A 17,481-nucleotide genomic window follows, 5' to 3' on the forward strand; every position below is an offset into this window, starting at 1 on the left:
ACTGAGGGATTACTAACAGGCTATTAACAAAAATTTGTCTCTAAACCTCTTTTCTCTTTATTAAAACAATCAAATGATTTGCGAAACGCGCTTCGGAGTCCCAATCTGAATCAAATGTTTTGCAAACTCGCTCCGAAGCCCAGATCAAATGATTCGCGAAATGCGCTTCAGAGTCCCGATCTGAATCAAATGTTTTGCGAACTCCGAAGCCCCGATCAAATGATTCTCGAAACACGATTCGGAGTCCCGATCTGAATCAAATATTTTGCGAATTCGCTCCGAAGACCCAATCATTCGCGAAACGCGTTTTCGGAGTCGCGATCTGAATACGTTTTTTGCGAACTTGCTCCGAAGCCCCAATCAAATGATTCACGAAACGTGCTTCGGAGTCCCGATCTGAATCAAATGTTTTGCAAACTCGCTCCGATGCCCAGATCAAATGATTCGCGAAACGTGCTTCGGAGTCCCGATCTGAATCAAATGTTTTGCGAACTCGCTCCGATGCCTCAGATTGTGGTTAATCATAGTTGTCGATATAGCTGCCGATATACATTTTAAATCCCTTTTCCCGCTTGCTGTTGGGAGCGGCACATGATGTTTTTACAAAACGGTCTATGTCATTTACTGTGAGACGAGGTAAATCCTGAAGACAGCGACTATAAAAGAGAGCCATATCGTCCGTGTATAAACAGGAAGTTGAACCGTAAGTTGGTAGCCTAGTACACGCGAACCCGGAACTGTGTCGTGCATAGAGCCTATTGACCAATCGCGAAGCACTTCTATGCATATTTTTAGAGCTTTGTGCTTCCCTCACTACGATGCTTGTGTTTTCCCTCAGGATGAAGAAACAAATCGAATGTATATACTGTTAAAGTAATACATTATTGCTGTTCTTCTAATTATATATTTTTAATCAAATATTGCCTCAAATTTTTTTTATAAAAAGAGACACCCATTTAGTTGATAAATGCTATCTCAGAGTAGGAGTGCTCAAATATCAAATAAATATACAATTAATACTAATCAAAGAAAATGCAAAAAAAAGTGGTCATATAGGACCCATGTGTACATGTCACATGACTCCATAGTTTATCCAATGAAAAGTGCATTTATCATCAATTTTCATCCATATAATTAACTACAAAAATCTGGTAAATAAAGAACTATTTTCAAAAACTTTATGTAATATATCATTAAATGTATCATAGGAAATGACAAAAAAAACTGCATGTTGCCTTGAAGGCAACATTGTACTGTAATGGAATCGCATTTAAAAAGTTATGAAAATGTTTATTTCTACTGTAATAGTGTCCAGTTTTAAGCAGGAAAAACATGACAAATAATCTGTTCCTCATTGATATCTAATTGCGCAGGATAAAAAAGAAATACAAAATGTGTAAAATATATGGAAATAATAAAACAACTGTAATTGGACTTTCAATGGTGTTTAATATTTCACTTCATTTAAAACATAAGCCCTGATAGATTAGCGGCAGTTATAGATGAACTGTGTGTTACATTTGCTGGATTAAATGACCTAATAACAGATAACCACCCCAAAACGTAGTAGAAGTAGTAGTATTGTTAGCTAGTAGAGTCTAATAAAAGAGTCAACCTCTGTAGGAGACCAAATCCATTTACTCCATCAAAGAAAAAGAAGAGTTCCTGCACAGAGAGAATAATTTAACAATCGGACAAGCAGCTTGAGTTCAGAAAAGCACAGTCCAGCAGTTTGGGTTGAATATGTGTAGCTTCCTTCATTTCAGCGAGGAGTCCAATCTTTCGGGCCCTTCCTGTGTCTATGTCGAAGTTTTCTGTCAGGCCCTGGAGGTCCCGTGGATCCCTCTGGAGGCACGTGTGGATTGTGGTATGGTTGGCCAAACCTGTCGGAGGGACGCAGAGTTGGATAACGTCCGAAGTGGAATCCTCTGATGCTCTGGTTGGGAAAGCAGGGTCTCACGGCGTGCGGTGGATGAGGAATCAAGGGTGGACGGAAGAACTGGCGCTCAGGTGGTTCGAACCAACTCATGTTGTTCTTCTGGTGAAACGGTCTGAGGATAAATTGGGAGATTGAGAAAAAGAAACAGCTTTATCCAATAAGAAAGCCCATTTTGATTTCATGTTGACTAATGATTTGATTATCTGAGCTTACAGAAATTGATTCTGGGGTTCCCTGTGCCACTGGTGAAGTCCTTGTCCATTAAAAGGAGGATAATGGTTATGCTGTTCCCTTCGATGATGAGGAGCATCATCTCGTGGTTCGTTTGCAAGTCCCTGGACAGGTTCTTTGTCTGGTTCCTCCATTCCTTCATTACTGCATGAAAAATTGCACGGTTAAGCATGTCATATAAAATAAAAGTCTAAAAATAAAAAATAATTGCCTTATATAGTATGATATAGTGAGAACATGGAGCTATAATGAGGAAGAAAGAACAAATTAATTTTCATCAGAGGCCCGAACTGAGGAAAGTTGCTGATGTTTATATGGTCCAAAAGATGAAATTCTGATGAGGTGTAATGTAAATCAATGAAAGCTTTATAACAGTATAACAGATTATTGATAAAATGCATATCAATATAATTTGTCATCTATATTGCTCAAATGTTTTAGTAAGATGATAAATGATTTAAATGTGTAGTCTTATGATCAAAACACTGTAGTTTTCATGCTTGGAGGCAAACATGTCCAGTAAATGTTTATATTGGAAATTACTAACAAAATAACTCATTATTACGTGTACTTTAAAAAAATTATCAAAGGTTTCAGAGAAAAAAAAAGTAACAACCTGAATGTTCACAATCATACTAAAAGGCTTTTTACTAGCTAAAAAGGTTTAAACTATCAATCGGATGACAGAAGGCTTGTCGTAGATTGTATACAACAGGCTTTTCAGAAGTTTTGATCATGTTGATCATTTAGAGGCCTAAGAAATTAATTCAGCGTCAAATATGATCGAATGTTCTTTACAGGGCTCTGATGGCATGCAGAAGAGCTCACCTTCTCTTGGGCCCCGTCCTCAGGTCATCAAGATAGTTCTGCCTCTCAATTGAATATCCCCTTGATTCATTGAATACTTGGAAGAAATCAGAGCATTCAAATAAGAATTCCTAAAAGCATGCAAATACACACAGTAAGTATGAGGGAGTATACTTACAATTAATCGCTTTTTGGGGGTTCATCCCATCAACATCGATTAGGTATCTATGACACAATATTTAACAGTGACAACTGTTGGATGCACATCTCATCTAAAGACAAAGGTAATGGATCACGAATACGGAAAACAAGCAAAAAGAAAGTAATTTTACTCACCGACATATTAAATATCCAGTGCGATTCAAACCATGCGTGCAATGAACACCAATCAGCTTATCTGTTTTTTAAAAAGTATTTTTTGTTAAACAAACGTCAGCTCAACTCAATGTTAGCAACCTAATTTACTTCTGTAGTGACATATTTCTCAGTGAAATAGGTTATTAAACATTAGTTACGTTTTTGCTTTTTGATGAGAATTATTTGTTTTTGTCATAAGATGCATTGATGAATTGTTCACTATAAAACCAGGAACATGTACAGTACACTACTGTTTAAAAGTTTGCAGTCAAAAATAAATTAATAACTGTATTTACCAAGGATGCATTAAATTAATCAAAAGGGATATTTCTAATGTTACAAAAGATTATAAATTATTTTCTTTTGAATTTTCTATTCAACAAGGAATCCTGAAATCCATAAAAATGTGAAGCAGCACAACTGTTTTAAACATTAAAAATAATAAATGTTTAATGTGCAGGAAATTAGAATGATTTCTGAAGGATCATGTGACAATGAAGACTGGAGACTAATGATGCTGAAAATTCAGCTTTGCATCACAGGAATAAATAAAGTTTTAAAATATGTTCAAATAGAAGACCGTTATTTTAAATTGTAATAGTATTTAACAATGTGACTGTTTTACTGAAACAAATAAATGCAGCCTTGGTAAGTTAAAAGACTTCTTTCAGGAATATTGCTAAAATCCCACTGATCGGTAAGGATCGATTTCACATTTTTGATTTCACATTGATTTAATTAACTAAAACTCACCATTGTTTTCATTGTCATGCAGAAAACGTCTGACGGCCTTCTTGAAGCTGAGAATCGTGGCATCGTTTGGCACTTCATGCCCTGCTGTGAAGATCTTCAGGTGGTACAATGTGTTTGGCAAATCCTGAAACAAACAAAATCACACATTCAGAGAAAGTCAGTCCATCAGCTTCCCTCCACCCTGACAAAAACTCATCAAGCTCCAACCTCGTCAAGCTAGATTCTGCAGCAAGGAAGAGTTGTTTACACTTTCACAAGGACAAAATATGATTAGCCCTTTGCTCAGGCTTTTATTCCTACCTCGACTTTGTAGTAGCGAGTTGTGAAGGTCAGATCAATGATGAGACCCAGTTGTTGTCCTTCCTTTTCTAAAATACGCACAAGATCAAACGGCCCAAAGACTTCTGATTGCGTTAATTGATATCTGAAAGACTACAACAAAAAGCAATGGAATTAATTCTAAGCTCACGTGTGTGTTTCAAACAGGTGGAGGATTTGTGGATGTCTTCAGACCTGTTTTAAGGGAACTTTAAAGGCGATGAAACGAGTTCCAGGGATCCGTTTACCCACTGCTTTATACTCTGTCCATCTAAAGGAGACACAAACCACCCTTAAAGCTTTACTTCAGGTAATGAACCTTATAAAATAAGTGAGATTATGAAACTGACCTGTCAGGAATGGCATTTTTCTTATTGTAAGACATGTCTTCACGGCTGCTCTGCTTAGGCTTTTGTACTGCCATACACTTTTGCAAAACACATATGTTTGATTACATCACATACATGATTGACACTACTGTAAGCAGAATTCGTACAGCTTTAATGAACACTAAAACTTTACTATTTATGAATTAGTTTGATTACGTGTCAGATATGGGAGTTAAAGTACATAAAAACAGAATTAGACACTGGTTTCACTTTCAGTCTTTACCAAAACAGAATGTATTTAACATGCAGGCTTTGTCAGTCTTTACAAACGTATTCAAGACCCGCGTTACGTCACGACAGATATTATATTTAAATACAATAAATAATGACATATTTTGCTGAAATGTAAACCAATACCTCTGTGGGATTCTCCCACTTCCACGATACGACACAGTCGTGCGTGCGGGTAACTCATGTGACGTAGTTAATGTGCTCGGGAAGTGCGCGCTCTGCTGCCGCCCTCAGGACGGGAGGAAAAACTGCAACCCAACCACAACTGAGCTGAAGCGCTTGATCAGTGGCTCTTCTGATTTGGGCGACTTTCATTAAAAAAAGACGTCATTCTACCTCCTCTTCAATCCGTTTAAATAAAGAACTAAATTTTTGTCTTTTTAAATCAGTCTGAATAAAATCTTTTGCACTACAATCTTTTTTAATCTGCAGTGTTTGTTTACTTCACTGGTTTGCACTCTATCTGCCATGTGCTTTTGTGCTGCTTTATTTTTTTTATTTAATTTTTTTTAATTTAACATGCCCTTATTTGTATAGTTGCATTTGATATTAAATCTGCATCTATCTGTATTTTTATGCTCTACTGTTAGTGTTATCTGTATGCACCAATTCCCTGTATGTCCTGTACATGTGCAAGAATTGACAATAAAGCAGACTTGACTTGACTTAAGAATAAACCCTAAACAAAAATTTACCATCTCTACAAATAAACTCAAAAACCATGGTTAGTTACATATGTGCTCACTTGACTTGTTCAAGTGCATACTACACATTCTCATTGACTATCAGAAATACATTGATAATGTACCTTAAAAATCATTGAGGCTTTGCTTTGTGTGTTTTGGCTGCTTTTTTTGCACACATTTCACTCATGTGTTATAAAAAGAACAAACACAATAAATAGTCGATGTATTGCTATCGATATATACACTACTTTTACCATACTGTCTTCTTTATGTGTGTGTAAATCTTTTTTTTTAGACACAAGTAAAAATTGACTTTCACGTTTATGAGAGCAAAAATGAATAAAGACGCTGTAATTGCCTCTGAACGTTGTTTTTAATAACATAAAAATGATGAGTAAAAAACTAAGTATTTGAATACTATATGGTAGAAGAATCAGGAATTAAACCTGTGCAGGAAATACTTATAAGTACAGACATTCTTTTTAAGGAAGTTGGGCAGAGGAAAGCTGCAACATATGTATGTAATCGGAATGTTTCTCTGGAGCTTTGCATTCCACCTTTGAACTCGTGACTACATCTAAATACTATTGACTTTTTCTGTCTTTGGTTGGTTGCAAACAGTTTGATACACTTTATTCATTATAATATCTGTTGGCCAAAACAATGCTTAATATTATTTTTGTATGTTAACTTTTAATAATTCTTCAGTACAGATGAGGTAAGTTGTTCTGAACATTGTATAGTGCATCTTCAGTGATAAATGAACCGTGACTGGGAATTATATTATTATATACCAGGAAAGATTTGGGTATAGATAGACATAAGATTGAGGAAGTTTGAGACAAGGGGAAACATTTTGTCAAAAGGAAAATTGCTCTGAAAATATGCATGCCACCAAACTACCCGTATTTAGTTAATTCTAGCTGCAAACTCCAGGTTGTCTTTCAATTGAACTGAAGTGAAAAGAAGTGATTTTGACATAAATATTTACATTTTTGTAATACAGGTTCCAATTTTTCTGTCACTATTAACTTGGCTAAGTTGTCACTTGAGTTTATTATGTTGTAATTGCATATTCCAAGTTGACCAAAACAAACAAACATAAAAGTTCTTCAGAATTTTATTTTTAATTAGTCAAAAACCACATAATTCACTATTTAATGCATGTTCCCATTGTGACAATTTACCACATAGAGTGTATTGACATATTTTGGACAATATGTAAAATGAGCTCAATAATCTGTTTGTTACATTAAAACTTTGGCGTAGATTTAGGAAACAAAGTTCACTTAGAAATTGCTATTCATTTTCACAAATAGCTACAAAGAAAATGATGTTTAATTCAAATATTACATATGAAGATTTTAAGTAGAAAGACTGTTTAAAAAGTTTTTTTTTTCAGCGTGCCTATAAACAGAGAATAATTTCCAAAAATAATAACCATAATAGTAAATATTAACTGGATCCTCCCTATATTTTCTTATATTGATTTCAATTGAAATTCACCAGTCTTCGTTGTCATAAAATCTTGCAAGAGTAAAGACCTTAAAAGCACCTGAAAGGTTTTTTCTTTTTTTAGATTAGCGGCTATATTAAATTATTTGAGTTGTTTAATCACAAAGTTGATGACTCAAAGGTATTGCCTAAAAGCGACATTCTTCATAAATAGGAAGTAACTTCATGCAAATAAGGGCTGGACTAGTATATATACACATACAGATGCTTTGACAAACTCATGCAGCTTATTCTGATCAAATTTGATTGCATTAAAATTCAGAGTTTGACAGAAGAGAAAATCATGTCTTTTTGTAAAGTTCCTTTTACGGCTGACAAGACTGTGAAGAACAGGGCACTGATCGTGTCTGTGGAGAACTTCTATTCAGATGCAGACCTGAAGAAGAGGAACGGGGTGAAGAGAGACACTAGAAGACTTCACAAGATCCTCAGCAAGCTCAGCTTCTCTGTGGACATCAGAATGGACCTTGAAGCACATGAGATTTATGAAGCATTTAAAGCAGGTAATGTGAGCTCATCATGATGCTGTCATTTTTACTAATAAATAAAATAAAAAAAATTTTTGGTTGTTTCAATGGATGAAAGTTATTTTATGATTATTTTATGATTTTTATTCATAGGTTTTGAGTTTATTGGTTTACATGGAAGAGATTTTTGCATTCTGAATCAGTCCTGACATTATAATGACAGCCACGACTGCAGATTTCTAGGATAACTACAAAAACGTAACTTGCACAATCCATTCAGAATACTCACTAATACTTTCCTCCATCCTCAAGAGAGCGAGAAGACGGTCAAAGACTGTTTTGTGGGCATCATATCCAGTCACGGTGAGGAGGGAGTTGTGTTTGGCGCTGATGGACGTGCTGTGAAACTAGCAGAGATCTACAGCTACTTTGAAAGCCCTTCAATGGCAGACAAGAGCAAACTCTTCCTCATTCAGGTACATTTTGTGAAAACTTTCTTACAGACAAACTCCTGTGACCTTTTTACTTCTTGCATACTTCAGCAAATATTGACGGCTGTGATGATAGTACATTCCTTTGACTCTCTGGTACTGTTTAGTCATTTTAAGCCAAGCATTTTTCTTTATTTTTCTCCGAGAATGGTATGAAACTTGGTCAAAAATGTTTGTCACGACTCACACTTTGTCACACTTTACTGTTCACATGACTTACATGAGACTTACATGGGAAATGAAAGAGAAATAGAAATACAGCATTTTTTGGCGTTTCTCTCAAATAAATACATGCATGGATGTTAAAGGTTGATTTGAACTGATATTATTTCATAATTTTACCTGTATACTTTTCTTAAAGCTTGAAACCTGTTGCAGATCCTGATTGAATGTTTCTAATGAACAACTCTCTGGTGTTCAGGCTTGTCGAGGGCATGGTTTGGATGGAGGTGTGGAGGTGGAGACAGATTCTTCATTCTCAGACGAAGAGGACAAAAACAAAAACGTACTCACAGTTATTATAACATTCCAGATTTAAATTCGACTTTCTGGCACTATTCAGTCATTTTAGACCCAAAGAATGTTATGTTTTGAATTTATTATTACTATTAGCCTTTATTTGTGTGTGTGGGTTTTCTCCCACAGTTGTCTACTCACCAAATAAATACAAAAGTTTAGTTTAAATTTGTTACAGATGTTAACTGAATGCTAACTTTCTGGTGTTCAGGCTTGTCGAGGGCATGGTTTGGATGGAGGTGTGGAGGTGGACGGCATGTTTGAGCTCTTTTCCATCCCTATTGACACAGCAGTCATGTACGCCACATCTCCAGGTCTGACTTATTAACTCTAAAACATTGTCTGCATAGTTTGTAAAGTCACCAACACTTCAGTTCCTCACTGACGTACGTTCAATCGTTTTCTAGGGTACGGTGCATTCATGCATCCTCTGGGCTCGGCGTTGATTCAAACCCTCTGTGATTTGCTAGAAAAGGAGGGAGGTCCAGATCTGGAGATCACGAGACTTCTGACACAACTGAACTATCAGGTGGCCTACAACTTTGAATCCAGAGGGAAACTGCTGGGAGGAAAAAAGCAGATGCCATGTTTTGTGACCCGCTTCACCAGAGAGGTTTTCCCATTCATGGACAGTCAGACGGCAGAAGATTTGAGCTTGACCTTTGCAGCAATGCAGCTTGTCGATGAACCCAGGAGGTCACGGAAGAGCTCCATCGGCTGAAGATCGCAGAACAGAGACTGACGGCAAAGAACATGTAGACAAACTGATTCATGTTAGATATCGTATCATCTCATTTGATAAGATAAAATATAATCACGTAAAGTTGCATGGGTAATAGGAAGTAAGGTGCTGGCGAATGTGCAGGATGTGACTTGTCTTATAATGCTGTGTTTGCTACTACCTTTATTATATTTTCCAAAAGTAAAACAGTCCTATTCTGATTTAGGTGAAAGTGCATTGGAAAAAAACACATTGATATATATGTATATATAAATCTTAAAGGGATCATCTGTATTATATATAATATTCAAATAAAAGCCAAACTGAACTCGAAGCTCAATGTCTTACTCAAATCAAAAATCAATAAGTGTTGCAACAGCATTTTAACTGAAACACCATTTCTAGGAAACGCTTGTGTTACGGTAATCCAGATCCTGTGCTGATGACAATATGCAAAACTAGTTTCTGTGACTCAGATTACAACATATACATACTTTGTCCTTGCTGTAGTTACTGTAGTGTTTATTTGTAGGTGCTCACATGATGTGAGTTGACAGCCAATCCAGACATGCAGGATTTCATTATAGTCTGTTGGTCACAAACACTAATGCCAGGTTTCTTTTAACTGTCTATCCAGTGATGACTATTATTTGTGCTTATGAGATATTCGGTATGGCTTAAAAGTGTTTAGTCATTCTTTGGACTCTGGTGAACTTCTATACATTAAAATTTGACATTTCTGAAAAAGGAGTTTGAACATTCTGGCTCCCAATGATGAAACACAGAAGTCGATGAAAATATTCTAGTAACCTGAACTGGTGAAAATAAGAATAAAAATGAGATACAAAAAGAAAAATAAAGAAGCGTTTAACTATGTCTGGTATGCGAATAGCACGAACTGATATGCAGTAAAGTATCTGATCCGTAACCTACAGGAACTTCTGGAATGACGCTGCAGTGAGCATGAGAGACGTGCATCATTTTACACAACTGATGTACTTCTTGACGTGCAGGACACATCAGAACACACTGTACAGAGAGCACGGCACACATCAGTACTAACAAGCAATCTGCATCAAGTCTACATACAGTTTTACATTCATAAAGGATAAGCAGGTACTGATAAACATCTAACAGTTAAACATACAACAGTTCAGCTGATATTAAAAACAAGATTTGTTGTGTCATAAAATTAACCCTTGAATACTGTAGTGTGGAAAAATAGCTATAAATTAAAAACGTATTATTATTTTTATAATTATAAAAAAATGCATACTTTGAAAAATTATTATTATTATTAATAATAATAAATTGACACTGGCAGTATTATAATTTAAATTCTGACCATAAAGTCAAAGTCATAAAGAGACCATAAAGTCATCTTCCACTAAGAGGCACGTTTGAGAAATGAAATTCTGAGACATTCAAATCTCATTTGTCTTTTTTTTTTCTTTTTTTTTTTTATTATAAATATTTAAATCTGTTGATGACAAGAATCGGTTCCTAACAAACAATTGGAAAGGCCAAACTTTATAAAAAATATATATCAAACTGCCAAATCCGGCGTAACACATATGTGACAACAGCATGTTCTTCTTCAGCAGTGGTCGAAACAACAGTTTACATGTTGAAAACTGATTTACATGGTGAAAACTGGCACTGAGAAACGTGAAAAGCTATTGATACAAAGTAAACACACAAGATAACAAAAGCACGTCATTTTTATTTATGCTAATTATCACCGTGTCCTTTAACCGTCCCTGTCCCTGTGGGAAGAACAGGATTGCAGAAATAATTTGAAGCTGACACAATGTTGAGCTGTAAATCATGATGTATTCTGTCTACGGTCTACATACATATCCACCCTTCCTTGGAAAAAATACAGGTGTGCAATCTCACCCAAAAAGCTTTTGTATATATATATATATATATATATATATATATATATATATATATATATATATATTTATATATATGGTGTTGAGTAGATCAGACTGATAACACTGAAAACACTGGGAGGAAACTCCATTTATGCAATTAGACATGTGATGAGGCACATAAAAGCTGACTCACCTGTTATATGACGTTCAGACAGACTCTCCTTATTCACACACAGATCGTGCTGCTTTATAACTCGGTGTTTGACAGAAGAGAGGTAAAGATGATGTCTTTTAGATTTCCCTTCACGGCTGACAAGACTGTGAAGAACAGGGCACTGATCGTGTCTGTGGAGAACTTCTATTCAGATGCAGATCTGAAGAAGAGGAACGGGGTGAAGAGAGACACTAGAAGACTTCACAAGATCCTCAGCAAGCTCGGCTTCTCTGTGGACATCAGAATGGACCTTGAAGCACATGAGATTTATGAAGCATTTAAAGCAGGTAACAATAGAACTTTTTTCTCTCTCTCGTGTTTCTTAAAAACACTTTACAAAAGGTCATTTATTTGGAGTCAAAGTCACACGCTTGTTAATAATACTGTACCCATTTATCAGCAGTTTACAATTTACCTCTGGCACATTTTTTTATTTATTTTTATGCAGAGAAATGTAGAATCGTGTTGGGTTTTGAGGAGTTGAACAACAATTTGATTTTGCTATCAATCAGAAATGAAGAGATTTTGATTTCATAAACCCCATAAACAATAGGAACAAAAGAGCTAGACACATGCAGAATCCGTCCATTATATTTAATTACAAAAATGCAAAGAAATGTATGACTTGACTGAAATGTGATTGAAATGATTTAATATGCAAAGAAATATTCGTGTTGGGTTTTGAGGAGTTGAATCACAATTAGATTTTGCTACGGATCAGAAACGAATGACTGAATCATATGAGCAATGTCAGTGACTAAAGGTCACACAAACTAAAATCTGAAGATAATATGAATGGAAGAGATTGTGACCTCATAAACAATAGGAGCTCAAATAAAGATCACATGCAGGTTTACATGACATCACATGATCTGTTTATTCTATTTATTCTATTTGATTCCACCACTGACTCTAAGTCTCTAACTAATACTTTCCTCCATCCTCAGAGAGCGAGAAGACGGTCAAAGACTGTTTTGTGGGCATCATATCCAGTCACGGTGAGGAGGGAGTTGTGTTTGGCGCTGATGGACGTGCTGTGAAACTAGCAGAGATCTACAGCTACTTTGAAAGCCCTGCAATGGCAGACAAGAGCAAACTCTTCCTCATTCAGGTACATTTTGTGAAAACTTTCTTACAGACAAACTCCTGTGACCTTTTTACTTCTTGCATACTTCAGCAAATATTGACGGCTGTGATGATAGTACATTCCTTTGACTCTCTGGTACTGTTTAGTCATTTTAAGCCAAGCATTTTTCTTCATTTTTCTCCGAGAATAGTATGAAACTTGGTCAAAAATGTTGGTCACGACTCACACTTTAAGTCACACTTTACTGTTCACATGACTTACATGAGACTTACATGGGAAATGAAAGAGAAATAGAAATACAGCATTTTTTGGCGTTTCTCTCAAATAAATACATGCATGGATGTTAAAGGTTGATTTGAACTGATATTATTTCATAATTTTACCTGTATACTTTTCTTAAAGCTTGAAACCTGTTGCAGATCCTAATTGAATGTTTCTAATGAACAACTCTCTGGTGTTCAGGCTTGTCGAGGGCATGGTTTGGATGGAGGTGTGGAGGTGGAGACAGATTCTTCATTCTCTGAGGAAGAGGACAAAAACAAAAACGTACTCACAGTTATTATAACATTCCAGATTTAAATTCCTTTGACTTTCTGACACTATTCAGTCATTTTAGACCCAAAGAATGTTATGTTTTGAATTTATTATTACTATTAGCCTTTCTTTTGTCTATGTGGGTCTTCTCCCACAGCAAATAAATACAAAAGTTTAGTTTAAATTTGTTACAGATGTTAACTGAATGCTAACTTTCTGGTGTTCAGGCTTGTCGAGGGCATGGTTTGGATGGAGGTGTGGAGGTGGACGGCATGTTTGAGCTCTTTTCCATCCCTATTGACACAGCAGTCATGTACGCCACATCTCCAGGTCTGACTTATTAACTCTAAAACATTGTCTGCATAGTTTGTAAAGTCATCAACACTTCAGTTCCTCACTGACGTACGTTCAATCGTTTTCTAGGGTACGGTGCATTCATGCATCCTCTGGGCTCGGCGTTGATTCAAACCCTCTGTGATTTGCTAGAAAAGGAGGGAGGTCCAGATCTGGAGATCACGAGACTTCTGACACAACTGAACTATCAGGTGGCCTACAACTTTGAATCCAGAGGGAAACTGCTGGGAGGAAAAAAGCAGATGCCATGTTTTGTGACCCGCTTCACCAGAGAGGTTTTCCCATTCATGGACAGTCAGACGGCAGAAGAAGATTTGAGCTTGACCTTTGCAGCAATGCAGCTTGTCGATGAACCCAGGAGGTCACGGAAGAGCTCCATCGGCTGAAGATCGCAGAACAGAGACTGACGGCAAAGAACATGTAGACAAACTGATTCACCTTAACTCTTCTATAACATCTCTCAAAGTATTTCACAGGAGACTGATAATGAATCAAGGACTTCCTGTCACAAGACGTTTCATGTCCAGCAGGAAGTGAGCTGCTGGGAAAGTTGCATGATGTTATGTGCTTTCTTATCGTTCCATTTAAGTTTTTTTTTTCTGCCATTGCTACCTCATTATATATTCTACTTCTTCTTTATATACACTACACTGTTCAAAAGTTTTAGGTCATTAAATGTTTTTATGCTTTTTAAAGAAGTCTCTTCTGCTCTGCTTTTCTTATTACCATCAATTTTTCTTTTTTTCTTTTTTCATGATAATTTTTTTTTCCAGGATTCTGTGATGAACAAAAAATTCTACATAACTTTTAGTAATATTTTATAACCTGATGTCTACTCTTTACTGTCACTTTTGATTAATTCTGAATCTTAACACAATGTTCAAACATCGTTGAATCTTAACAATGATAAAATTCTTCTTTTTAAATATGACGAAATATGGAAGTGCAATGACTTGCTAGACATAACTGACCTAAATTAGATAATAATGATAATAATAATAATAATAATAATAAATCAAGCAACTGTGTTTAGTGTAAAAAAAAAAAAAAACACATTAACATTAGGTCTGAGAGAATTAATGTAATAATAAGAAAAAAGATAATTACATGCTGTGAGTTAAAAATAAAACCGAAAGCGAGGCTCAGCTGTTTGTTACTCAAATGAAGTAATCATAATTATACTCTGCCCCTGTATATTTACTGTGAATGAAGGTGTGTCCAAAGGAAACTGCACAATGAATGAATGTGAAGTGAATGTGAAGCAGATCCAGGCATGCAGGATTTCATCAGTGCACACAGCCAGCACAAATGCTGATGTCAGGATCTACATGAATATACTTCATTCAAGAGCAATGGAGTGCTTTTGCTCATTTGAATAAACACAGATTAACAGTTTCTTCTGCTTCGGGAGTTAAAAAAAGTTAAATAAGTTAAATAAAAAAAAATAAAATAATGATGATAATAATAATAATAATTATAATATATATATATATATATATATATATATATATATATATATATATATATATATATATATATATATATATATATATGGGGGGAGGGGGGCAACAACTGGGAGAAGGTCTTTATAAAAAAATTTTTTTTTTTTTTTGTTTTGTTTTTTGTTTTTTGTAGCCAAGACTTTCAAGTTTGTGACTATATCGAAACAAAAATTCACAAAACAATCCTACCACGACAAATATTCCCAGGAGTTTGACAACCAGCCCCAGTTTCTTTACAGCAAATGACAGCAAGTGCGTTACGAAGGGATCTTGAGGCAACATCGCCATCTACTGGCAGAAAGTCTTTAACTCTACTGACCGACATCAGAGGAACATTTATGTCTGCCACTAGAGGGCGGTGTTGCAGTACATCCCCACTCAGAAGACCACATTGTTCAGATGTAACGTTTTTTCTTTTTCTATCTATCTGTCTATCTATCTACCTATCTATGGAAGTAAACACATTATTATGATGATACATGAACTTAATATAGCCATGTAGTCTATATTAAAGCTATCAAACGTATTTATCATATGCCGTGGTTTTACATCTGATGCCATCACATAACTATAGCCTACCCACAAAACAAAAAAAAAGGAGCCAGTTTCATAGCATTAAACACAGCTTTGCAAAACAGTGACTGAATGCAACTGAAAGCCATTCTTAGCACCTCAAGTGTTTCCTGGTCAACTCTTCCTTAGTCTGGAATTTCAGTTGTACTCACCACAACAACCACAATGAACTGTCCTGGTCATCTCGTAATTATGGGCTTCAGCAGTTTCCTTGAGAGCGGCCCATATCCTGGGACCCAGGCATTGACTTCTGTCCTCTGTAGAGGACATTATGTTTCAGTGAATTTCTCTGAGCCTCTATGCCACATTTTCAATCTGGATGTCCTGCACAGAGCACACTCAGGGCTTTTTATATCAAACGTTAGGAGGTTTGATCATAAACACTCCCTCTCCTTGGTCTTTAAAAATGACTGCTATTGACAGAATGATCAAATTTAGCACTCTTAGGGAAATATGATGATGTTTTGTAATTGTAATTAAAATCTGGCTAAAACGGTTTGTCGTAAATAAATAGACTATCTCAAGAAACGTTATAGGGTTTCAAACTGAAATGAATTTTTGTGACAAAGAAGGGGTTTGTTTTAATACATATCTAGACACTACAAGTCAATTTATAGGGAAAGAAATTATAGATGAATATTCCTATGTAATATTAGATATACATTAGATGAAAATGTTGCAAATTTATTACTCCCATTATTTTTCATCATGGTTTGCCTCAAGAACACATTAATGTGCAAAATAGATGCAATGCATATAGAAATGGGAATGCCAACTAATGGACATTTTCTGCACACATTGCATAAAGTAAAGCAGTTGTATTTTTCATAACACAGTTGGGAATCATCTTTGTACAAAGTTTGGCTAAAAATAGCCTGAAACCTTTAATTAAACATTGTTTTTACCTATACATGCTTTTTCATGTCTATTTATTTATTTTGTGGTTAACTTAGTCCTGGCGTCCTCTACAAAGGACAGAGAATAACATATTTTATATACATTATAAATATATACATTTGCCATTGCTGGAAGGCATCCGTGTGTGTTAAGCTGAATTGGTGGGTCACTCGGACTCCTTCATAAGATCTAATTGCTTCTTCCTGGCAGACGTCCGCATCCCAGGGGCCACAGAATCCCGTAACCTACCTTCCATGCCGGTTGCTAATTGAAATAGCTAATAAGATCTCAGAGGACCGACTTTCCAAGCCTCTTCGTTTAAAACAGTGGCAGTGAGTCAAAACACATATAATTGTGCTGTAAACGCGTGGAAATATTTAATTCTGGACAAGGCTTTTACAATTTTTGGAACGAGTTTGCAGTCTTGATTATTATTTAGAGCCTTCTGAAAACAATCTATTCCCGTGTCCTCATCATCACTCGAAGCTGACTTTAAATCACGAGAACATTTGATTACATTTCTATCTCACAAGCCTGTAATCAAATAATGTGTTCTTCTAAACACCATTTGCCAGATAAACACACAATGGACAGTGTAAACCACAGTATTAAAAAAGACATTTCCAAGTTTCGATTGTTTTTTCTTTGCATTAACCAAATTAACTAAGCAAATTAAATTTCGATTTCAAAATAAATTTTGATTTCACCTTGACCTTAAATCTGTATTTTTCATTATCCTGCTCTCTGAGAGTACTTTTATCAGGATAAAGTCACAGTGAGCGACAACACAGTGCTCTTTTTCTTTGAGAAGCTGCATTTTGTGCAACAACGAATTCTATAATTTAGTTTGTGCACATCATGAGTGCCAGCATTTCACACACACCACTTAACGAGTCGTAATTAGACAAATGAACGCTGTCAGTGTCTGTGATACTGGCTCTATTCAGAAGGTCTATGTTGTATTATACAGACAGTCATCACATGCAGAGTCTTCTCCTCCCAAAAAACACAATGCAGCC

General features: G+C 35.7%; 3 protein-coding genes across 6 annotated transcripts; 2 read left to right on the plus strand and 1 right to left on the minus strand.

Moving 5' to 3' along the window:
* Positions 1 to 1,429: 1,429 nt before the first annotated feature.
* LOC128020715 (RNA/RNP complex-1-interacting phosphatase) lies at positions 1,430 to 5,262 on the minus strand. The gene is made up of 10 exons (XM_052607341.1): positions 5,152 to 5,262; positions 4,756 to 4,832; positions 4,601 to 4,676; positions 4,388 to 4,519; positions 4,088 to 4,211; positions 3,314 to 3,374; positions 3,156 to 3,202; positions 2,999 to 3,074; positions 2,153 to 2,314; positions 1,430 to 2,051 (listed from the first exon to the last, which is right to left on the minus strand). Exons 2-10 carry the CDS (start codon positions 4,827 to 4,829, stop codon positions 1,763 to 1,765), a joined length of 1,041 nt encoding a protein of 346 aa, XP_052463301.1. The 5' UTR covers positions 4,830 to 4,832; positions 5,152 to 5,262; the 3' UTR covers positions 1,430 to 1,762.
* A 2,222-nt stretch (positions 5,263 to 7,484) lies between these two features.
* LOC128020717 (caspase-3-like) lies at positions 7,485 to 9,749 on the plus strand. 2 transcript variants are annotated; one of them, XM_052607345.1, is made up of 5 exons: positions 7,485 to 7,729; positions 8,006 to 8,169; positions 8,606 to 8,689; positions 8,912 to 9,014; positions 9,108 to 9,749. In XM_052607345.1, exons 1-5 carry the CDS (start codon positions 7,510 to 7,512, stop codon positions 9,419 to 9,421), a joined length of 885 nt encoding a protein of 294 aa, XP_052463305.1. In that variant the 5' UTR covers positions 7,485 to 7,509; the 3' UTR covers positions 9,422 to 9,749. The 2 variants fall into 2 exon arrangements, with proteins under 2 accessions (XP_052463305.1, XP_052463306.1); XM_052607346.1 differs by lacking the exon at positions 8,606 to 8,689.
* A 1,774-nt stretch (positions 9,750 to 11,523) lies between these two features.
* On the plus strand, positions 11,524 to 14,188 carry LOC128020716 (caspase-7-like). Of its 3 annotated transcripts, none has more exons than XM_052607342.1 (5): positions 11,524 to 11,802; positions 12,463 to 12,626; positions 13,065 to 13,148; positions 13,364 to 13,466; positions 13,560 to 14,188. In XM_052607342.1, exons 1-5 carry the CDS (start codon positions 11,583 to 11,585, stop codon positions 13,874 to 13,876), a joined length of 888 nt encoding a protein of 295 aa, XP_052463302.1. In that variant the 5' UTR covers positions 11,524 to 11,582; the 3' UTR covers positions 13,877 to 14,188. The 3 variants fall into 3 exon arrangements, with proteins under 3 accessions (XP_052463302.1, XP_052463303.1, XP_052463304.1); XM_052607343.1 differs by having other exon boundaries at positions 13,065 to 13,132; positions 13,402 to 13,466; XM_052607344.1 differs by lacking the exon at positions 13,065 to 13,148.
* Positions 14,189 to 17,481: the final 3,293 nt, after the last annotated feature.

Source organism: Carassius gibelio, chromosome A10 (genome assembly GCF_023724105.1).
Source record: "Carassius gibelio isolate Cgi1373 ecotype wild population from Czech Republic chromosome A10, carGib1.2-hapl.c, whole genome shotgun sequence".
In the NCBI taxonomy this organism is placed as follows: Eukaryota; Metazoa; Chordata; class Actinopteri; order Cypriniformes; family Cyprinidae; genus Carassius; species Carassius gibelio.

Coding starts and splice junctions, on each gene's coding strand:
- LOC128020717 (XM_052607345.1), top strand. CDS start 7,510: ATGTCTTTTTGTAAAGTTCCTTTTACGGCTGACAAGACTGTGAAGAAC. Junction 7,730..8,005: donor TTATGAAGCATTTAAAGCAG/GTAATGTGAGCT, acceptor TCCATCCTCAAG/AGAGCGAGAAGACGGTCAAA. Junction 8,170..8,605: donor GCAAACTCTTCCTCATTCAG/GTACATTTTGTG, acceptor TCTGGTGTTCAG/GCTTGTCGAGGGCATGGTTT.
- LOC128020715 (XM_052607341.1), bottom strand. CDS start 4,829: ATGGCAGTACAAAAGCCTAAGCAGAGCAGCCGTGAAGACATGTCTTAC. Junction 4,520..4,600: donor TTAAAGTTCCCTTAAAACAG/GTCTGAAGACAT, acceptor TTTTTGTTGTAG/TCTTTCAGATATCAATTAAC. Junction 2,315..2,998: donor AGGACGGGGCCCAAGAGAAG/GTGAGCTCTTCT, acceptor TTTTTCATGCAG/TAATGAAGGAATGGAGGAAC.
- LOC128020716 (XM_052607342.1), top strand. CDS start 11,583: ATGATGTCTTTTAGATTTCCCTTCACGGCTGACAAGACTGTGAAGAAC. Junction 11,803..12,462: donor TTATGAAGCATTTAAAGCAG/GTAACAATAGAA, acceptor CTCCATCCTCAG/AGAGCGAGAAGACGGTCAAA. Junction 13,149..13,363: donor AAGAGGACAAAAACAAAAAC/GTACTCACAGTT, acceptor TCTGGTGTTCAG/GCTTGTCGAGGGCATGGTTT.